Source organism: Podarcis vaucheri, assembly GCF_965113315.1.
Source record: "Podarcis vaucheri genome assembly, chromosome: 5".
Taxonomy (NCBI): domain Eukaryota; kingdom Metazoa; phylum Chordata; class Lepidosauria; order Squamata; family Lacertidae; genus Podarcis; species Podarcis vaucheri.
Genome location: NC_138763.1, coordinates 9,129,981 through 9,146,334, shown reverse-complemented (window position 1 = coordinate 9,146,334; position 16,354 = coordinate 9,129,981). Strand labels below are relative to the sequence as shown.

General features: G+C 51.6%; 1 protein-coding gene across 3 annotated transcripts in view; it reads left to right on the top strand.

Annotated features, from left to right (window-relative positions):
• Window positions 1-1,116: 1,116 nt before the first annotated feature.
• The window catches only part of EPHB3 (EPH receptor B3), an 87,162-nt gene continuing 71,924 nt past the window's right edge, over window positions 1,117-16,354 (top strand). The window contains exon 1 of one of the 3 annotated variants that reach the window (XM_082223977.1): window positions 1,117-2,038. In XM_082223977.1, coding sequence (XP_082080103.1) covers window positions 1,951-2,038 — 88 coding nt within the window. In that variant the 5' untranslated portion in view covers window positions 1,117-1,950. Of the gene's footprint in view, window positions 2,039-2,854; window positions 2,886-16,354 lie in introns of those variants that run through there. The other 2 variants (XM_082223976.1, XM_082223978.1) reach the window with 2 other exon arrangements.

The following is a 16,354-nucleotide window of genomic DNA, read 5'->3' as shown; positions in this document are numbered from 1 at the left end:
TTGACTTCACCCCCGGAGGCGCACTCCATTGTCTCTCAAGACAGACAGAGGCCAACAACAACGATGCCATGTGCCCATGAGTTGGTTATAAGTGCCAAGCACACTGCCTCCTTTTCAATTGGTGCAGGATCCATAACGTCCTGCTGAAAAACCGAAACTTTTTAAACTGCAAACGGACATTGCAGTGGCGTAGCGTGGGGGTGCAGGGGGGGGCGGCTGCACCGGCCGCAACATCTGGGGGTTAGGGTTAGGGGGCGCAAATCCACGGGTTAGGGGGCGCAAATTACTTGCCTTGCCCCGGGTGCTGACAACCCACGCTACGCCACTGGGACATCATTGCTGTTGTCGCATGTTAAGAGCTGTAGCTCAAGAGTGTCTCTCCAGATGGCAATATTGTGGTGACATTGGGAGAAGCGACACAGAACAACTAATGAAGTGAAATGACGTGTGGGCAACGCAGTGTGCTTCCCCCACTAAGGCAGTTCTAGTATCTCACTGGCTTGTTGCGGGACACATTTTGCAACATTAAAAGTATAGGGTCTATACTTAGCAGAAGACTTTATGTCAGCACATGGCTCCTGTACCTGCTCGCATGAGTATCTGGGGAAATCCTGACCATGCCATATCTGCGAAATCTGCCGCTATCTCCATGCTGCTGCGGCCGCGGAGTTCTTTATTCCTATCTTTTGTTAACTCTCAGGCTTCCCCTCCCCCCGCCTCCCATGTCATCCTGCCCATTCATGAATGGGAACCCCCCCACCTCCCACCGCAGCACTTTAATAGTTGGCTATTCCCCACTCGGCCACTAGGTGGAGCACCCTCCTCGCCGTGCCTCCCGCCCGGCCAGTGAGCCTTGAGAGCTGGTCTCGGAGCGCCCGCCCTTTCCAATTCATCTTTCCCTCGGAGCCCCGCCTCCCCGCTTCGGGAGGCGGCAACCCAGAGGACGCCAGCCGCCCAATCAGCGCGAGGCTTGGCGTTGCTAGGGGCGTTCCCGCCGCGCCTGGCCCGCGCTGAGAGGGTGCCTGGTTGCCGGGGGCGCGGCCCTGGGCGCGATTGGCAGCCGGGCTCCTCCCCCTGGGTCTGAGCCGCGGCGGCTTTGCAGGAGCGCCCAGAGCGAGAGCGTGAGCGGCCGAGAGAGGATCCCTCAGCGAGGGGCGGCGCTGGCTGCGTGCGGAGCCCGCGAGTCGCTTGCAGCCTGCCGCGCAACGAGCCTCCCGGGTCTCTCCAGCCGGGAAGGAGGACCCTCTGCGGATCCCCGACGCCGGGGAATCCCCAGCCCAGCGCGGACCCAAGAGAAAACCGAGAGTGGGGCGGGGGAGATCCTGGCACTCCAGCCCTGCCGCGCTTCAGCACCGGACCGTCCGCAAGGGCCTGGACGAGCCCGCTTGCGTTCCGACCCAGCAGCAGCGCAAGAGAAAGCGGAGCTTAGCAAGCCGAGCGGGGATCCGCTGTCCGCATCGCGGACCGGAGCGGTCGTCTGAAGAAGCCCCGGCCGGTTCTGACCCGCTCCAAGTCCCCCGGACCCGAGCAAGGGAGACCCCCGGTGCTGCTGCGGAGAGCGGCGTCCTTGGAGAGGCGCGCGGAACTCTGGTGCCGTCGGAAGACCCGCTCCGGCGAGAGGTTCCGGAGGGCGCCCGTCCAAAGCCACCTCCGCCCGGGCTGCGGGGTCGGGCGAGGAAGCGAGGGCAGGACTGCGGAGTACGAGGCGCCTTGGGCGGACAGCGCCTTTCAGGACCGCCCGGGACTACCGGATCGACCCGCTGGAGCCTGGAGGAGTTTAATTTCGGGAGGTTTTTTGGGTGCAAAGATCAGCCCGCCGGACGCCGAGCCGACGCCGGGAGCGGACCGTGGGCTCCCTGCCGAGGAGCAGCGACAGCGACGCGCCGGAGGTCCGCGCCCGCCCCGGGGGCTCGGGATTGTGTAGCCGCCCCGCCGGGCTCCGGCCCCGCGATGGCCGCGGCCCGCCCGGGGGCGCCCCAGCCGCTGCTCCCGGTGGTGCTGCTGCTTCTGCTGCCGGGCGGCTGCCGCGCATTGGAAGGTGAGGCCCCGCGGATCCCTTGGGGGGGCAGTAGGGGGGAGATTTCCCGCGGGGATCGGCCTCTCCGTCGGGGGATCCCCATTCCGAGGGAGCGAAATGATGAAAACCTCAGCTTGGCACTGCATGTGCACATTGAATTCTGCGGATGCACACACACTAAATATTTGCGTTTTGGGGGTACCGGGGGTGCTTAAGAACCCCACCCTTTTCCAGAGTCACGAACCCTTTCAACCTTTATCAATATATCGGACATCAGATGGAGAGGCAGCCTCCAAAGGCGTCTGCTGTCCTGAGTCCACATACACGCCCCAGAACGCCCGTCCATTGCCTTGGATGGGTGTCTGGAGAGAAGCCATTGTCCCTGTCTGTTTGGGATGGGCAATTGTTCCACCTCCGCCCTACCCCCCCCAATTCAAACACTTGGCCCCTTCTTCTGCCCTCCAGCCTCTGTTTCACAAATCTATGGCAGCCTCCATGAAAATAATCAAGTCCGAAGCATGCCCACTTGGCTTGAGATCCAGTCTCTGGTCTTTCCAGGGTCTTCTAACTTAGATCCTCTGCCCCCCACTTTCTGAACCGTGGCGTTAGATAGGGCCACCACCACTGCTTAATGTTGAGGTCCTGTGTTATGACACCAGCAGCTTCAAAACTGGGGGGCAAGCGAAGGAAGCTGGTGGCCAACTGGCCTGCCTTGGCCTTGCTGCCCGTTGTGTGGCTTGCTGAGAGTTGGCTCAGCTAGATTTTGGAGGGCGATTGTGTTGTAAGTGGCAGATGAGAGAGAAGAGATCCTCAGAACTGTCAAGTGCTATCCATAAAGTTGCTAAGTGTGCCATGCTTTTGACTGCGGGTGAGTTTTAGACCTTTGCAGCTCGGAATTTGGGTTTGCATTCTTTTCTCAGTTCTTTGGACTGCTTTCTTCTGGCTGTGGGAGCAGGATGCTGTTTTCTTCAGACTGGGAACCGGGGAGGCAGAGAGGGTACTTCTGTCACTTGGCCTGCATTAAACAGAAAAGCAAAGCTGTGAAATGAAGCAGTTCGTGGTAGACTTTAAAAATAAAAAAGCCAAGTTCAGAGTTTGTTTTAAAATGAGTTCCCTCTGTAAGAGAGCCTCACATGTAAGAGCAGTGGCTTACTTAGTTGTTGCATTTCACAGCATAGATGTCTCACTGAAAAGTTCCGATTCTGCAGAAATTGTTGGAGCCACCTGAAGATAGCCTGAGTATCCTATTCCTGCTTTAAGCCCAAATGATACTTCTGTTTAGTATAAAGCACAATTTTAGCAGAAATGGAGAGGTTTGTATTCTAGTGGAATCTCCCCCCATATACTTCCTATCTTCAGCAAAAGAACAGTAGACATTAATGTTCCTTTTGGGTGTAGGCAGATTTCAAGTTTGCTTTTCCACAACCCCTCAGTCCTGAAGCCCAGAAATGGTGCTCTTTAGCCTCACCGAAAGGTTGAGCATTCAAGAACCAGGACGAAAGGCTTGCAACTCAGTTGAATTGCGAGGCCAGAGGAGAGGAAACTGGTTGTTTTCCAGTTCTGGTAGAAGTTTTAACTTTAGTCATTTTGCCAAATGCGTGGGAATCACGAGCTTTTGTCCCATCAGAGAAAAGGTGTTGGGCCTTTGAGCAAGCTCGGAAAAAAAATTGGTTCATCTTGCCCTTTGTGTTCTGAATCTTGTCAAAATGAGAGTGGGGGGGACGATACATGTTTTCAGCATGCACAAGAAGAACAGCACAGAAGCTGGAATGCAGACATATGTGACACATTCTCAAAAATCAGTGCTGGGGAATTTTCTTAATAGACAGCTTCATTTCTCCAGCTACCTCCCAGCCTCCCTTCCACACAAATATGGAAGTTGTCTCTTTAAAAGTAGCTCCTGTGAATTTCCCCAAATACATCAGATCTTAAAACCCGCCAGCTTCAGCATCGCTTCCCTTGGATACATTCAAAAACATGCTTTTGACTTCCTTTCTTCTTCTCCCCTGTTTGACGCTGGCTTCAAGTTTTCCTTCACAGGCACATTCTTTTGCTGGGATGGCAAAGGCGCTGGGTTTGTGGTGAAATGAGAGTGAGAGAGAAAGAGAAGGGGTGGGAGGGTGTGTGTGTGTAAGGAACCCTTTTTGGCTCCTTCTGAGATTTTCAAGAAACATGCCTCCTTCCAAATTACCTTGGCTCCTTTTGTGCAGAACAAGATTGGAGCTTTTCCGCCTTTTTGGGAACTGCCTCAGCTGGAAGGCGAGAGACATCAACACAGGCAGGCAGCCACTTTGTGGAATATCTCCCTTTCTCCAAGATAATTTAACTCCTGGAGAACAAGGGCCTTTAACACTGAATTGGAAATTCCTGCAGAGGGATACAATTTTTTCCTGTTCCATATATGCAGCTCCATTTGCCCAGATGGGGACAGCCCAGGCATGTCACCAAATTGTATCAGAAACCAGGGCAAACCCACAAAGATCTCGTGAAGGGGACCCATCACAAGACTTAAAACCAGTGTTGTGCGTTCTGCAAGTCTGCCTGCCTTCTCTTTGTCGTCTTGGTGTTCTGATTTCCCTGACCTGGCGTGCTTTATGGGTACAGTGTCTGCCACGCTCCACACTTCAGGTGTTTCCCTTAAGTTTCTTCCGTTCTCTGCCGCTGTGATTGTCAGGCCCGTGTAGATCAATGCGTCTTTGTCCTGTCCTGCTTTGAGAAAATGGGGTGGCAGCTTGTCATCGAGATCAGGTCCCCGTTAACCTCCTAAACGAAGAGCAAATCGGAGGCTATAGAAAGGCTTGCTCAGGAATGGCAACCCTTTTTTCCTTTTCCTTTTTCAACTGTTTCCCTTATGTGTGTGTATTTAAAAAGAGCACCACCTTGCAGACGGAGGAGTTTGCGTCTCTGCTTCATGCCAGGCTCTCTCCGCGAGGCGCTCGCTTGGGGTCTGCGGGGCGTGTTCTTGGGTGGGTTCGAGAGTTGGCTTCTCAACCTGCACTTTTCCTGCTCTGCCTTTTGTTCCAGCTGGGCTGCGTGTAAACCGAGCAGTGGCGTGTGCGGCATATGTTGTGACTTAACTCTGCGAATCAGGGTCGCTTGACCCTTAAGATCACCAGGAATGCGCTCTTACATTCCCTTTTTGTGGGGCGGGGGCTCTCACTTAAAAATAAAAATAATACGCGCATTGTGTTGTGGGTCCCCCCCCCCGCTGTTTAAAAAAGCTGCTTCCTGATCCAGACTGTGCCGTTTTTGAGCAGTTACTGTAAATCTAGTGTATGCATTACTTTAGTGCTAATAATAAATCCATAGCAGCAATAAATCCATATGCGCACACTCTATATAAACCGCAGCTGCTAGTAACCGGGGATTCTGCCACCTCGCGCTGCCCTGTCAGGTTTCGGTGCCAGAAATGTGTAACTCCCAGCTAGTTTTGTTACCTCTGCGTCCTGACCCGTGAGAGTTGGGATTTTGCGGTCGGCTGGGGTGTGAGCGTGCACATTTTTAGACTTGTGTCTGGGCTTTTTTAAAAAAAAAAATGCAACACGACTCTGTTCAATTGTGCTCCTTCTCCCCTCTCCTCCCCGCTGCTCCTCTTGGCTTGACCTATCGGGAGCCTGGTGGAGAGTCCAGTTTCTTTGCAAGGGAGCGCAGAAGGGGAGACGTCGAGGGGCCGAGGAGGAGAGCTCTGTGTGTGTGTGTGTGTGTGTGTGTGTGTGTGTGTGTGTGGAGAAGCCTGCTTTTCAGCAGCGAGTCACAGAGGGCTTTGTAAGGGCTGGGAAGAAAATGGTTCCTTCCCCCAGATTTCTGTGCAAGCGTGCTGGGTCTGTTTGAAGTTACAGTGTGTTTTTCTTCTCTGGTTCAGCAGCGCCTCAGCCTGCCGGAGCAGGAATGCTCTGGCCCAGAAGCAACGGCGGCGGCTTTCTCTGGCAAAGGCACTTGAACGCGAAGAGAGTAGAGCTGGGCTGGGGAGCCGAGGTCCCACGGGAATAGGTTTCCCTTGCTCGGCCGAAGAGCGCAGGAGGGGAAGGAGGAGCGCTTTTGGAAAATGCAAGCTTTCTCTTCTTTCCCTTTTGCTCAGTTTTTGCTGCTTCCCTTGCTTGGGACCAACCCACCCCTGTTCTGCTGGAAAGAGAAAGAAAAACGATACGCCGTTAATTTAAACTGCATTAAACCACATTTTCTATACCTCTTAGTGCTTCTGATGCCCTGTGCTTCTCCCCCCCCCCCCTCCCAGGGCTGGGCGCAAGGGAAGGAATTAATAATACTGGTTTGGGAACAATGGCAAAAGACAGGTTCTTTTTCTTCTTCCTGCCTGCTCACCTGCGCACAAAGAGGCACAAACTCTGTAGGGGCAAGACGGACAAGAGCAGCTCCTGTCCCTGCAAAACCTCGAGGGTTTCCTTTTCCTTTGTCCTGGCTAGCTTGCACCCTGACACTGCACCGAGGGATTCGGGGCACAATTAACCTCTCCACTTTTGCAAAGGGCTCCTCCGCCCCCTGTATTCCCATGACTGGGTAAATGAATAACTCTTTGCTGAGACATTGGGAGGAGGAGGATATTGGGGACAAATGGAAAGCAGAGGGGACGCATTTCTGTTTACGCTCAACTCCCTGTGCTGCAGAGCAGCTACATAAGATCACTAAATGCCCAGAAGTTATCTCATAAGACCCTCTAACCGCTACCCTAGCGACTAAAGGTGCGGTTTCAAAAGTGGATTTTCCCACCATCACCACCTCTTTGTGGGTGAAGCCCATGCAGGTGAATGTAAATACAGAACTGGGTAGTGGGAGTGATTGTTTCACATTAGCTTAATGTGGAGCGCGGGGGTGCTTGTGGCATTAAGTGGGTCAGGAGGGAAGCTTGTTCATCCTTTCCCAAGTTTTGCTTGAGTTGAGCGAAGATGGAGGCTGGTTTGGGAGGCGCATTTTAGCTCTATAAAGCCTGGCTGAATTCTATAGTGCATTTGTTTCTGTGGCAGTGGGCTCCCAGTCTAGTGTAGCACAATGCACGTATTTATGCACATGTTTTGACGTAGCGCGATGTGCGTGGTGCGTCTGCGTGCAACGTCGCGTTTTCTCCCCTCCCGATTCTATAGATGCGCTGCCAGGTATTTCCCTGACGGAGCGAGATTTGCTTTCTTTTAATTACAGTTCACTGAACTGCCTCCTCTCTCGGCGGGGACACTCGGCCTGCTGTTTTGTTGATGCTTTAGGATAAGGCTGAGGGGAATCTGGTCACAGAACTCGGGAAGCTCTGGCCGAGCTCATTAAATCTCCCATTCCTTGCAAGCTGGCTCATCCGTCTGGGGGGAGAGAGAGGCTGTTCCTTTGTGCCCAGAAGAGCAGCCGGCTAATTGGCGACGAGGGCAAGCTTACAAGACGAGCTGCGTGGACTTCTGAGAGTCCCCCCTCCCGGGACGGTGTTCTCTGTACTTTCTATACTTTCCTTGCTCTCATCTTCTTATTTTCTCGGTGCCTAACTGAGCTTCCCCTTGAGCTACACGGGCAAGCGCTAGGCTGATCATGATGCTGACTCTCTTGGGTTAAAATGATCTCTGTTCCCTCCATTTCCCTTAATGGTGGGGAATCCCTAGTACCGGACGATTCGCACCCAAGCACCCTTTGTGGTGGCATTTGGGGCTTTTCCCTCCTCCTCCTCCTTTTTAAAGTTCTTGTCAAGGCTGGCATCGTGCATGAAATATTCGGTTGCGTTTCCCCCTTTCTTCCCGCAGGCTGGTTTTGGCGGTTGCTGGCGACTGGGTACTCGGCAGGTTTTAATTAAACATCCCAAGGAACCTGAATCACGGGCTCACGTGTTGTTTTCTGTGTTGTGTTTTTCTTCCAGGCCCGCTTTTACTTACCTGCGGTGCCGACTCAAACTGGTTTTTCCAGGTTCAGCTACTCCTTGTGGTGCCAAGCATGAGGGAAGGGGGCAGGCAGGCATCAGCGCGCATGTGCGGGGAACCATGTTCTCTCCAGCTGGGAGCATGGAGTAGAGGGTTCTGGAGCCACAGCGCATAGGCGCTTGTGTTGCTTTGCCCACCCCGGACCCCCATTTTGGAATTCTTCCCTCTTTGCCAAATAGACTGGCTGGTCAGATGTCCAGTTTTTTCCACTTAAGACCAAGCTGTCCCATCGGACAGGGTTTCCAGAACTTGAGGGATTCCCATCCGTAAAACCGGAATCCCCAAACCATATTGCCCCGTGTTACGACGCATCATCTCGTGTGGGCATTTTCGTTTGTGTGTTTACATGCGTCTCTGCTTGCAAATATGGCAGCCCTCCCTCGCTTAAGCTTTCTTGTTTCCACAAAGCCACTATGTGGAGATGCAGCCTTAATGAGGGAGCAGGTTGTTGTGATTCCACAAAGATCGCATCCGGGGAACAAAAGATAGTGTAACGATTGGGCCTCTCATTAGAGGCTATTGGCAGGTGGAGGAGTCAAAATGGCGGCTAGATTGACTGCCATAATTAATACTGCACAGCGTGTGGCTGGAAAGCAGAATCTGTTCGCCGTCCTCAAGGTCCTTCTCTCCTGCATCCTCTGGGGTGGGGCATGTCTTGCAGCAGAAGGGGGCCTGCTGCACGGTTGTGGAATAGAGACAGACAGCAACTTTGGGTGAAAGGAGTAGTTTCTTGTAGCGTTGTGCCTGGCTGCCATCTGAGGGAAGTTGCATGTCTCTGGCGGGTTTGAGAAGAAGTGTTTGCCATGGCAGCTGCACGTGCACATTTCAGATGGAATCTGGGTCTGTTCTTTTGTGGGCAGCACATTGGCACCATGGAAGAACGCTAGAGCTTCCTTCCTCAGCCTGCCACCCTCCCATCACCTGTGCCATGATGGCAGGGGATGATGGGACTTGTAGTCCAGAACATCTGGAGGGGGCACCAAGTTTGAGAAGGTGGAGCTAGTTCCATAGCTCCACAGCTTCTGTGAACTATCCTCCATTTCAGCATGTGAGATCTGCCAGCCATGGAGCTTGGCCTATGTAGATCCTTCTCAAACCCCTCTGCTAAATTCAGCTGGAATTTGTGTGTGCGTATTTGATGCCATGGCTTTGTTTGGGTGGTGCGTAAGATGAAAATGGGTCTTAAATCTGGGCCTGGCTGAGCAAGGCCCCTTTGAGCAATGTTTTTGGAGTGATATGAGCTCCCTGCACAGACATGCCGCTGAAATTTTGTAACTCGAGGGATCGTGTTGGATACCTCTTAGCAGCGAGCGCTGCCGTCTAGTAGGGTTTATCTTCTCCTTTGTTAAAAAAAGAGCTGCATTTCAGGCATGCAGTGGAGATACAAGAAAGAATGAGATAATAATAATAATAATAATAATAATAATAATAATAATAATAATTTAAACATGTATGCTATCCTTCATTAAAAGATCCCAGAACGGTTCACAACAGAAAAATGTAAATAGCTATCGAAGACTGCTCACTTTTGCAAGGGAAAGAAAAGATGGAAAGGTTTGCAAGGAACTGGAAGTGTGATTCCGTGCAAGGGAAATAGCAGCAGCAGCACAATATTTGGACCCTTTCCCCGTTGCTGTGAAAGTCAGCCCAGGCCCCATGGCTCCCTTAAGGCCATTGTGCCGCCCGTTTCTCCAGCACATAGGAACCCTCTTGTTGCTCTGGTGTGTGTGGTGGACTTCTTGTTTTTGTTTGTGTGTGTTTTTCCTCCTCTTGTGTCTCTAGGAGCCTGCAGCTTTCCCTTGCACCTGTTCCCCCCCCCAAGCCCCCACCTTGGAATGTGAAATGTAGGAAACATGTAGGAACTTCGGCCGGGTTTAGAATCGACAGCATGCATGCCAGCTCTGGGGTTTTGGTGGGTTTTTTGCGTGTGTTTGTGTGTGGGAAGGCTGCATTTAACACTGAAGTTGCATGGATTCGCCCGAGGACTCAGTGGGCTATCCTTATGATCCTGAGCAGCTTTTTCTGTCCTTCGTCGTTTCAAAAAGGGCTGGACAGAGGCCCTCCGGTCACTGCTGAAGTCCCGTCCCAAAGCCGCCTCTTTCTACAGCATTTGCTCTGGCTGAGACTTCTGGGGGAAGCCCTTGCCTCCTCTGGCAAGAGGGGAAGGGGCTTCGTTGCCTCTCAGACCCCCGGAGAACCAGAGAAAGGAAGGGACTCTGGTTCTGGAGTTGCTTGGCAGCGCAGGCAGAGGAGGTGTCGAAAGGGTGGCAGTGCCGTGCGTCTTCCGCACGCACCAACGGTGAGGAACCCGAGGCCCCCTCTTTACTTATTAACGAGAAAAACGTGTCGGCTTTGACCAATTGCCAGGGACAGATTTATCCTAGTCCCGCAGAAATTAAACTGAAAATGAAAAGTGGGGGAGAGAGGGAGAGAGAAAGCGCCATCGAGCCAGGCCCTGGCACTTTTCTCTCGTTGCCCCTTCTCCCTCTGCCTCTCTCTCTCTCTGCTTGTTTTAACTTCGGAGGAATCTAGAGTTTGGACTGGGGAGTTTATTGGGGGGGGGGAGGAGGATATTTAGGTTTAAACAGTTCCAGATGGGTTTAGCGTTCGCACGTTGGGAGGAAGTGAGCGGAGGGCCGTTCAGAGATTCGGGTAACTGCCCCAGGCGCAGGACTGGGAGGGAAATTTTGGCAAAGGGCCGTTTGGGGGGGCCATGTGCTTGCCAGCTAAATTTGTTGACTTTCAGAGCTGCTCCGTTTGTGGGGCTAAGTCTTTCAGATAAAAGTCGTCTTCTTCTACCGGCACATCTCTCTCGCTTGCTTTCCCACCCCCCGCTTGTTTTCTTCCTCCTCTCCCAGGAGAAGAACCTGCAAAAGGAACTGGAAAAGGTGGTTCTCCCAGCCGCAACTTCGGGCGCTGCTGCGAGGTTGGCAGGGCGGGAGAGAACTCCATTTTGTCTGGCTGTTTTGTGTGAACGCAGCCTAAATTAGTTCGTGAAGATGCTGGCAATTTGGGTGTTCATCGGGACCCTGGGTGCGTGTACATTTGAAGCACATCCTCGCTGCCCCCTGCCCCACAAAAATAACTGTGGGAACTGTAGTTTTCCATCATAGAGCTACAGCTACCAGAACTCCTGGAAAATTACAGTTCCTGAGCTTCTTTGGGGGAAGCCAGGAGTTTTGAATGTGGCTTTGTAAGGAGTGACATGTCTTTTAAAAATGTAGTTCTACTCGCTCAAAATTCATCTTATGAAGATGCATTATAAATTCAGGTTTGGTGAAGAAGGAAAGTATTGCATGTTTCAACTTTACTTCCAATATTCTGGTTTTCCTCCTTGGAAAGGCTAGGGGAAAGCGCTTCAAAATTTCCAGAATTTCCCCATCTCTTTTTGAGACTCCTACTGCTATTAGGCCCCTAATCCCCTCATAGAACTGCGATTCCCAGAGTGGTTTCACAGTCAATTCCTCTTCACAGGGAACTGTGCAAACCGTAGCTCACTGAGGGGAATAGGGGTGGTCTAGCAACTCTCAGCACCCGTAGTAAACTACAGCTCCCAGAATTCTTTGGCAGGAGCGGGGCAGGCATGATGGCTTAAAGTGGCATAAAAGTGCTTTAAATGTTTGGTGTGAATGAGGACTATGTGCGAATGATTTGAGCGATGCCACTCGCAAAGAGCTCCGCTGGGTCAAGCCAAAGGTCCACTTTGGGATCCTGATTCCAACACTGACTGACCAGATATCACTGGGAATGCTACAAACAGGACAAAAAGACAATGCATTCTCCATACATGCTTGCCAGTATTTAGAAATATTCTCACTTTGCATCTGAAGATTCCACGTTAGTTACCATGGCCAAATAAACCTCCGGTAGACGTATTTGTGAACGTGAGGGAGCACTTTGCAAGACTTGCTTATGCATTAAAAATCTGTGTGCCTCACTCTTAACATAGCTCGGCCTTCTTAAAGCTGGTGTTCTCCATATGTTTTGGGCCGGGGCTGATGGGAATTGTAGCCCAAAACATCTGGAAGATACCAGGTTGAGGAAGACTGGTCAGGCTTACGGACTGTGCCAGCTCTCAGTTATTTTGCAGAGTTTCCTTCCGCCCGTCCTGGTTGCACTGGCAGATGTTATCTTTGGACAAAGTCTCCTTGAGGTGGAGGGTGATATGAGAGGGCATTTCTTTCTTCTCGTATTCTCTGCATCACCCTTTCAAATGTGCTGTGGAGGCGGGAGTTATTGGTTTGTTTCTGTTTTATGGCAATGTGTTTTGTGGGTTTTTTATATTGTTATTTAAATATTGTGAACCGCCCTGAGATTTACAGATATAGGGGGGCATACAAATTTAATCAATCAATCAATCAATCAATCAATCAATAACTTTTTATGGTCCTCTGCCATGACTTCCCCCCAACCTCCTTAGCTTAGGAGAGGAAAATCCCCACAAATCCTCTGTCTTTAGGTCACTTGGTTGCCGTTATCTAGCTCCTTCTTGGGTAATGCTCATAGATCAGTGGTGACGAATCTTCGGGCTGGGCTCCCTCCCTCCTAAAACACAAACCCTCCTATAGGATTTTTTTTTTTTTTTTTTGCATATCCTTCCACCCCCGCCAAATTGGGTTCTCAAGGTATAACTCAAAAGAAAGCAGAAGAAATAAATATTTTACAAGAATTGGGAACAAAGGTAACAAAAACAAATCTAGATTTAACAATGAAAACCATTAATGAGGATAACTACTCCGTACAAAGACACGACTGCCGGCAAAGATTATAAAAAGCTAAAAATAGCTATAAATACTGCAAGCAGCTCACTTAAATGCCTTCCGATATTCTTTTTCGAAGCTTTGAAAAGAGGAGGCCACACATTTCTTCTAAAATGAGAGAGAGCAAGAAATCCCAGTCCAATGACCTGTGTGTTGCCACCAAATCAGAATGAGGCCCTTCTCCCCATTCCTTGCTGAGCTCTTGTCACTGTTTTGCAGAGGGAAGAAAAACGTGCTTGTTGTATGTGAGGAACAGGGGTTGGTTTCTCATTGCCTCTGGAACAACCTTCCCCAATTGGCTGCCTTTCAGGGGTTTGGTTCCCAACAGATTCAGCCCTCTGGGCGATGGTTGAAGATGACGAGAGTTGTCTGGGAGACATCAGCTACCCCCTTCTCTCGAGAAACAGACACAGGCTCTTGAACCCCCTCTCCAAAGCCATTGGCTGAACTGCTGTGGCGTCACAGCATGTTTGCTACCCTTGCCATTCAGAGAGTGGCGGAATGCAGGCTGCTGGTGCCGTCGCTGTGATTGAAACTGAAAGTTTGGTTTGGCTGGGACAAAATCCATGTGCCAGCCCAAAGGCAGCAGAGAGCCGAGAGTTCTTGGCAAGAACAGTGTGGGAGTTTGGGTCCAGGATCCACGCGGCAGGCGGGGAGGCCAGGAAACTGAGGGTGGGCCGCAAAAAACCCTGCGCCGATTAAAATTGGCGAGGAAGACCCATGGCTTGGAGTTGCCGAGCGCTGTGTTTTTGTTTGCTTTGCAACAAAGTAGAAGCGGCGGCTTTTTGTCCCTCGCCGCAGACATTTTGCCGGACAGTTTCAGCAGATGGGGCAGTAGAGGAGGTGGCAGGGCTGGACGGATATTCCTGACATGAGGAGAACTGCAAGCCGCTCTGTTCCCTCGGCTTGCCTACTGGAGCCCGGGAGGCCCTCCGCTGCTTGGCAAGGAGGGGAAACACCGGAACCGAGGCGAATGTACATCTCCCCTCCCTCCTTCCCCGCTGAGCAGAGGGAAGTCTGTGATTGATGAGCCGGAGGTGGTGGGGAGGTCAAGCAGGGAGAGCCACGGGTCAGTAAGAAGGGAATGGCAGGGGAGACAGCATCCCCTGGAACCCGACTCTCTCTCAAGTGTGCAGGCCCTGGCAGGCGAGCGAGAACTGGGCTTCATGTTTCCCTCAGCACTGAGGAGGATCTTGTGGGGAAGCGAGTGGCCACGAGGCAGGTGTGCACGCAGAAAACATTCTTCATAAGACTTTCTCGGTGCAGATTCTGGGGTCCACGCACGGCTAAGCCACCTGAAAGTTATTTGCCTTAAGGAAGCCGTCACAGAGCCGTGCATTTTGGGTCCTCTCGCTTTCCTCGAATTCTTGCCGGAGCTGTTGAAGGAGCCCAAAATGGCGGCCGCGGCGCTCCTTGAGCAAAATGGACAATGGCAGCCAGAGACTGCCGCACCGCGTCTGCGCAGGCGTGGCTCGCTGCTGTGGGGAGAGGAGTTGGACGGCTTCGAGTTGACGCATGCTGGGGTCTTGGATGTGCCGAGAACCAAATACTGTACCCAGCATCCTGCTAATTTGTGGTTTCCAAGGTACCAATTGGGGCCCTACAAACAGACGTTGATTTTCCGGGAGCCTGCTGTGCTTGAAGCTTTCTGGCATTATTAACGCACAGTTTTCTGCTAGAAGTTATTTTTCACCCCAACCCCAAGAAAATCCTGACATGAGAAAGTGAGTTGGACCCCCTTTCTCTTTACTGGTTCTGCCATTGGCACAGAATCCAACCTGGGTCACTTCCCAGGAGGGCGGCACAATATTTTGGGCTTCAAAGCCCTGCAAGACCTTCTGGTTTCACGCTGGCTTTCTGGAGCTGGGAGTGTTCCCATGTTGGATTTCTTCTCAGGGTCATTTTTATCAGAAAACTACCCTAAAAGTCACAGCATGACAGGCCTGTTCCCAGGGAGCAAGTTGGCTAAACAAATAAATGTTCCTTTCCCTCCTCGGTCCTAAGATAAGACCTATGTGGAACTTTCTTCATTGGTATTTCTTTCAAGTACCCACACCCCCCTGACATCTGCAGCCATCTACTCTTCCCTCAAATCACTTTGCCTACTTTATATCCCCCATCTCTGAGCTGTGATGCCCCCCACATTTCATTGCCCTAGACCCCTTGTCGCTTGGGGTGCGCTCTGCTTTTCCCACCTTCTGGCTACCAGCAGTGTGTGCACACTCTGTTGCCATGCCCTATGTACGAGTCTCCCCACATCCGTCCACTATTTTTGCAGCATTTTTGAACAGCCCTTCCCACTCCAAAGTTAGACTGTTTGTGGATGTTCCATGACACGACACAGCTGGAGCTGATGGGAGCTGTGTTGGGGCCAGCTTTTAGCTGATACAAATATATGAACTGTGCCCCTCTCAAACTTTCAAGGTGATGCACACTAGAGACCCTGTGCTTATGTGGCAGAAATTGCTTCTTTACAGCAGCAATTGTTTTTACCTGGACACTGACAGCAACAATAATACTTCCTATGATACTACAATTTTCTCCTATAGCCCTTTCCCTTGCACCTCTCTTGTACCTGTGTTTTCCTGCAGAAAGCATCCCATTTCGTTAAAAAATGCAATGTCACAAAATTCATTACTAGCACAAAGAATGGGGTTGCATCCAGACGATTTGAGCCATGTCAATGTTGTGGTGTTGTATCCGCTGGTGGCTTTGTGCTTGTGAAAGTGCTTAGGTCTACGGAAGGCGGCTCATTTATTTGCCCTCCTACCACATTGCAGTCTTTTGTGGCACATTCTAAACTTTTCTAAATAGGTACTGGCTTTCAGAGGGTGCAGTGGGTTGCTAGTGGGTAAGGGGTACTGATGAACAAGGAAATACTGCTTTGCATAGGGCACTGTTAGTTCCTGGAATTCCCTGTCACAAGACGTGAAGAAGGCCACCAATGTAGGTGACTTTAAAAGAGAGTTAGGCAAATTTATGGAGGCTAATGCTATCAGTGATGTCACACGTTGGCTGGACACAGAGGAATGGTGGGAGGAACCAGCTGGGGGAATCCCCAAGGGAAGACGGCTCAGAGCCTGGGAAGTGGTGGTGGGATGATGATGAGTGGTCAAAGGAGGAAGTATTGGAAGCTGAAGAGGTAACAGGGTTTAGTGAGCGGGGGGACACTGTTGCAGACAGCAGTCCAGAATCAGAATGGGAAGGAGGTCAAGAGACAGAGATGAGTCAGGCTGGTGAAGAACCCAGGGTGTCTCCTCATCTCCTGCAACCAGCTCCCCTTCCCCCTGGTCTCCCAGGACCAGGAGAGGCATTAACGGGAGGAGCAAAGGCAGGCACACCAACGCAGTCTCAGATTGCTTGGGAAAGACCCGGGAGAGGAGGAGACTTTGGCAACTGTGGGCATGACCTACCGAAGAAGAAGAGTTGCTGGCTTCGTTAGGCCCTCCCAAGCAGACCTTGTTCCTTCCAATACAGAGTTAACTTCATGTACTTGGTGTGATTTATTGCTGGCTCGCTTCCGACAGGCAGCGGCTACTAGTCCCACGATGGCTGTACTCTTACCTTCAGGATCCAAAGGCTGCATGCCTCTGGAAACCAGCTGCTGGGGAGCAAATGAGGGAGACTGCTGTTGTGCTCAGGTCCTGCTTTCAAGCTTCTGCGGGGGACCA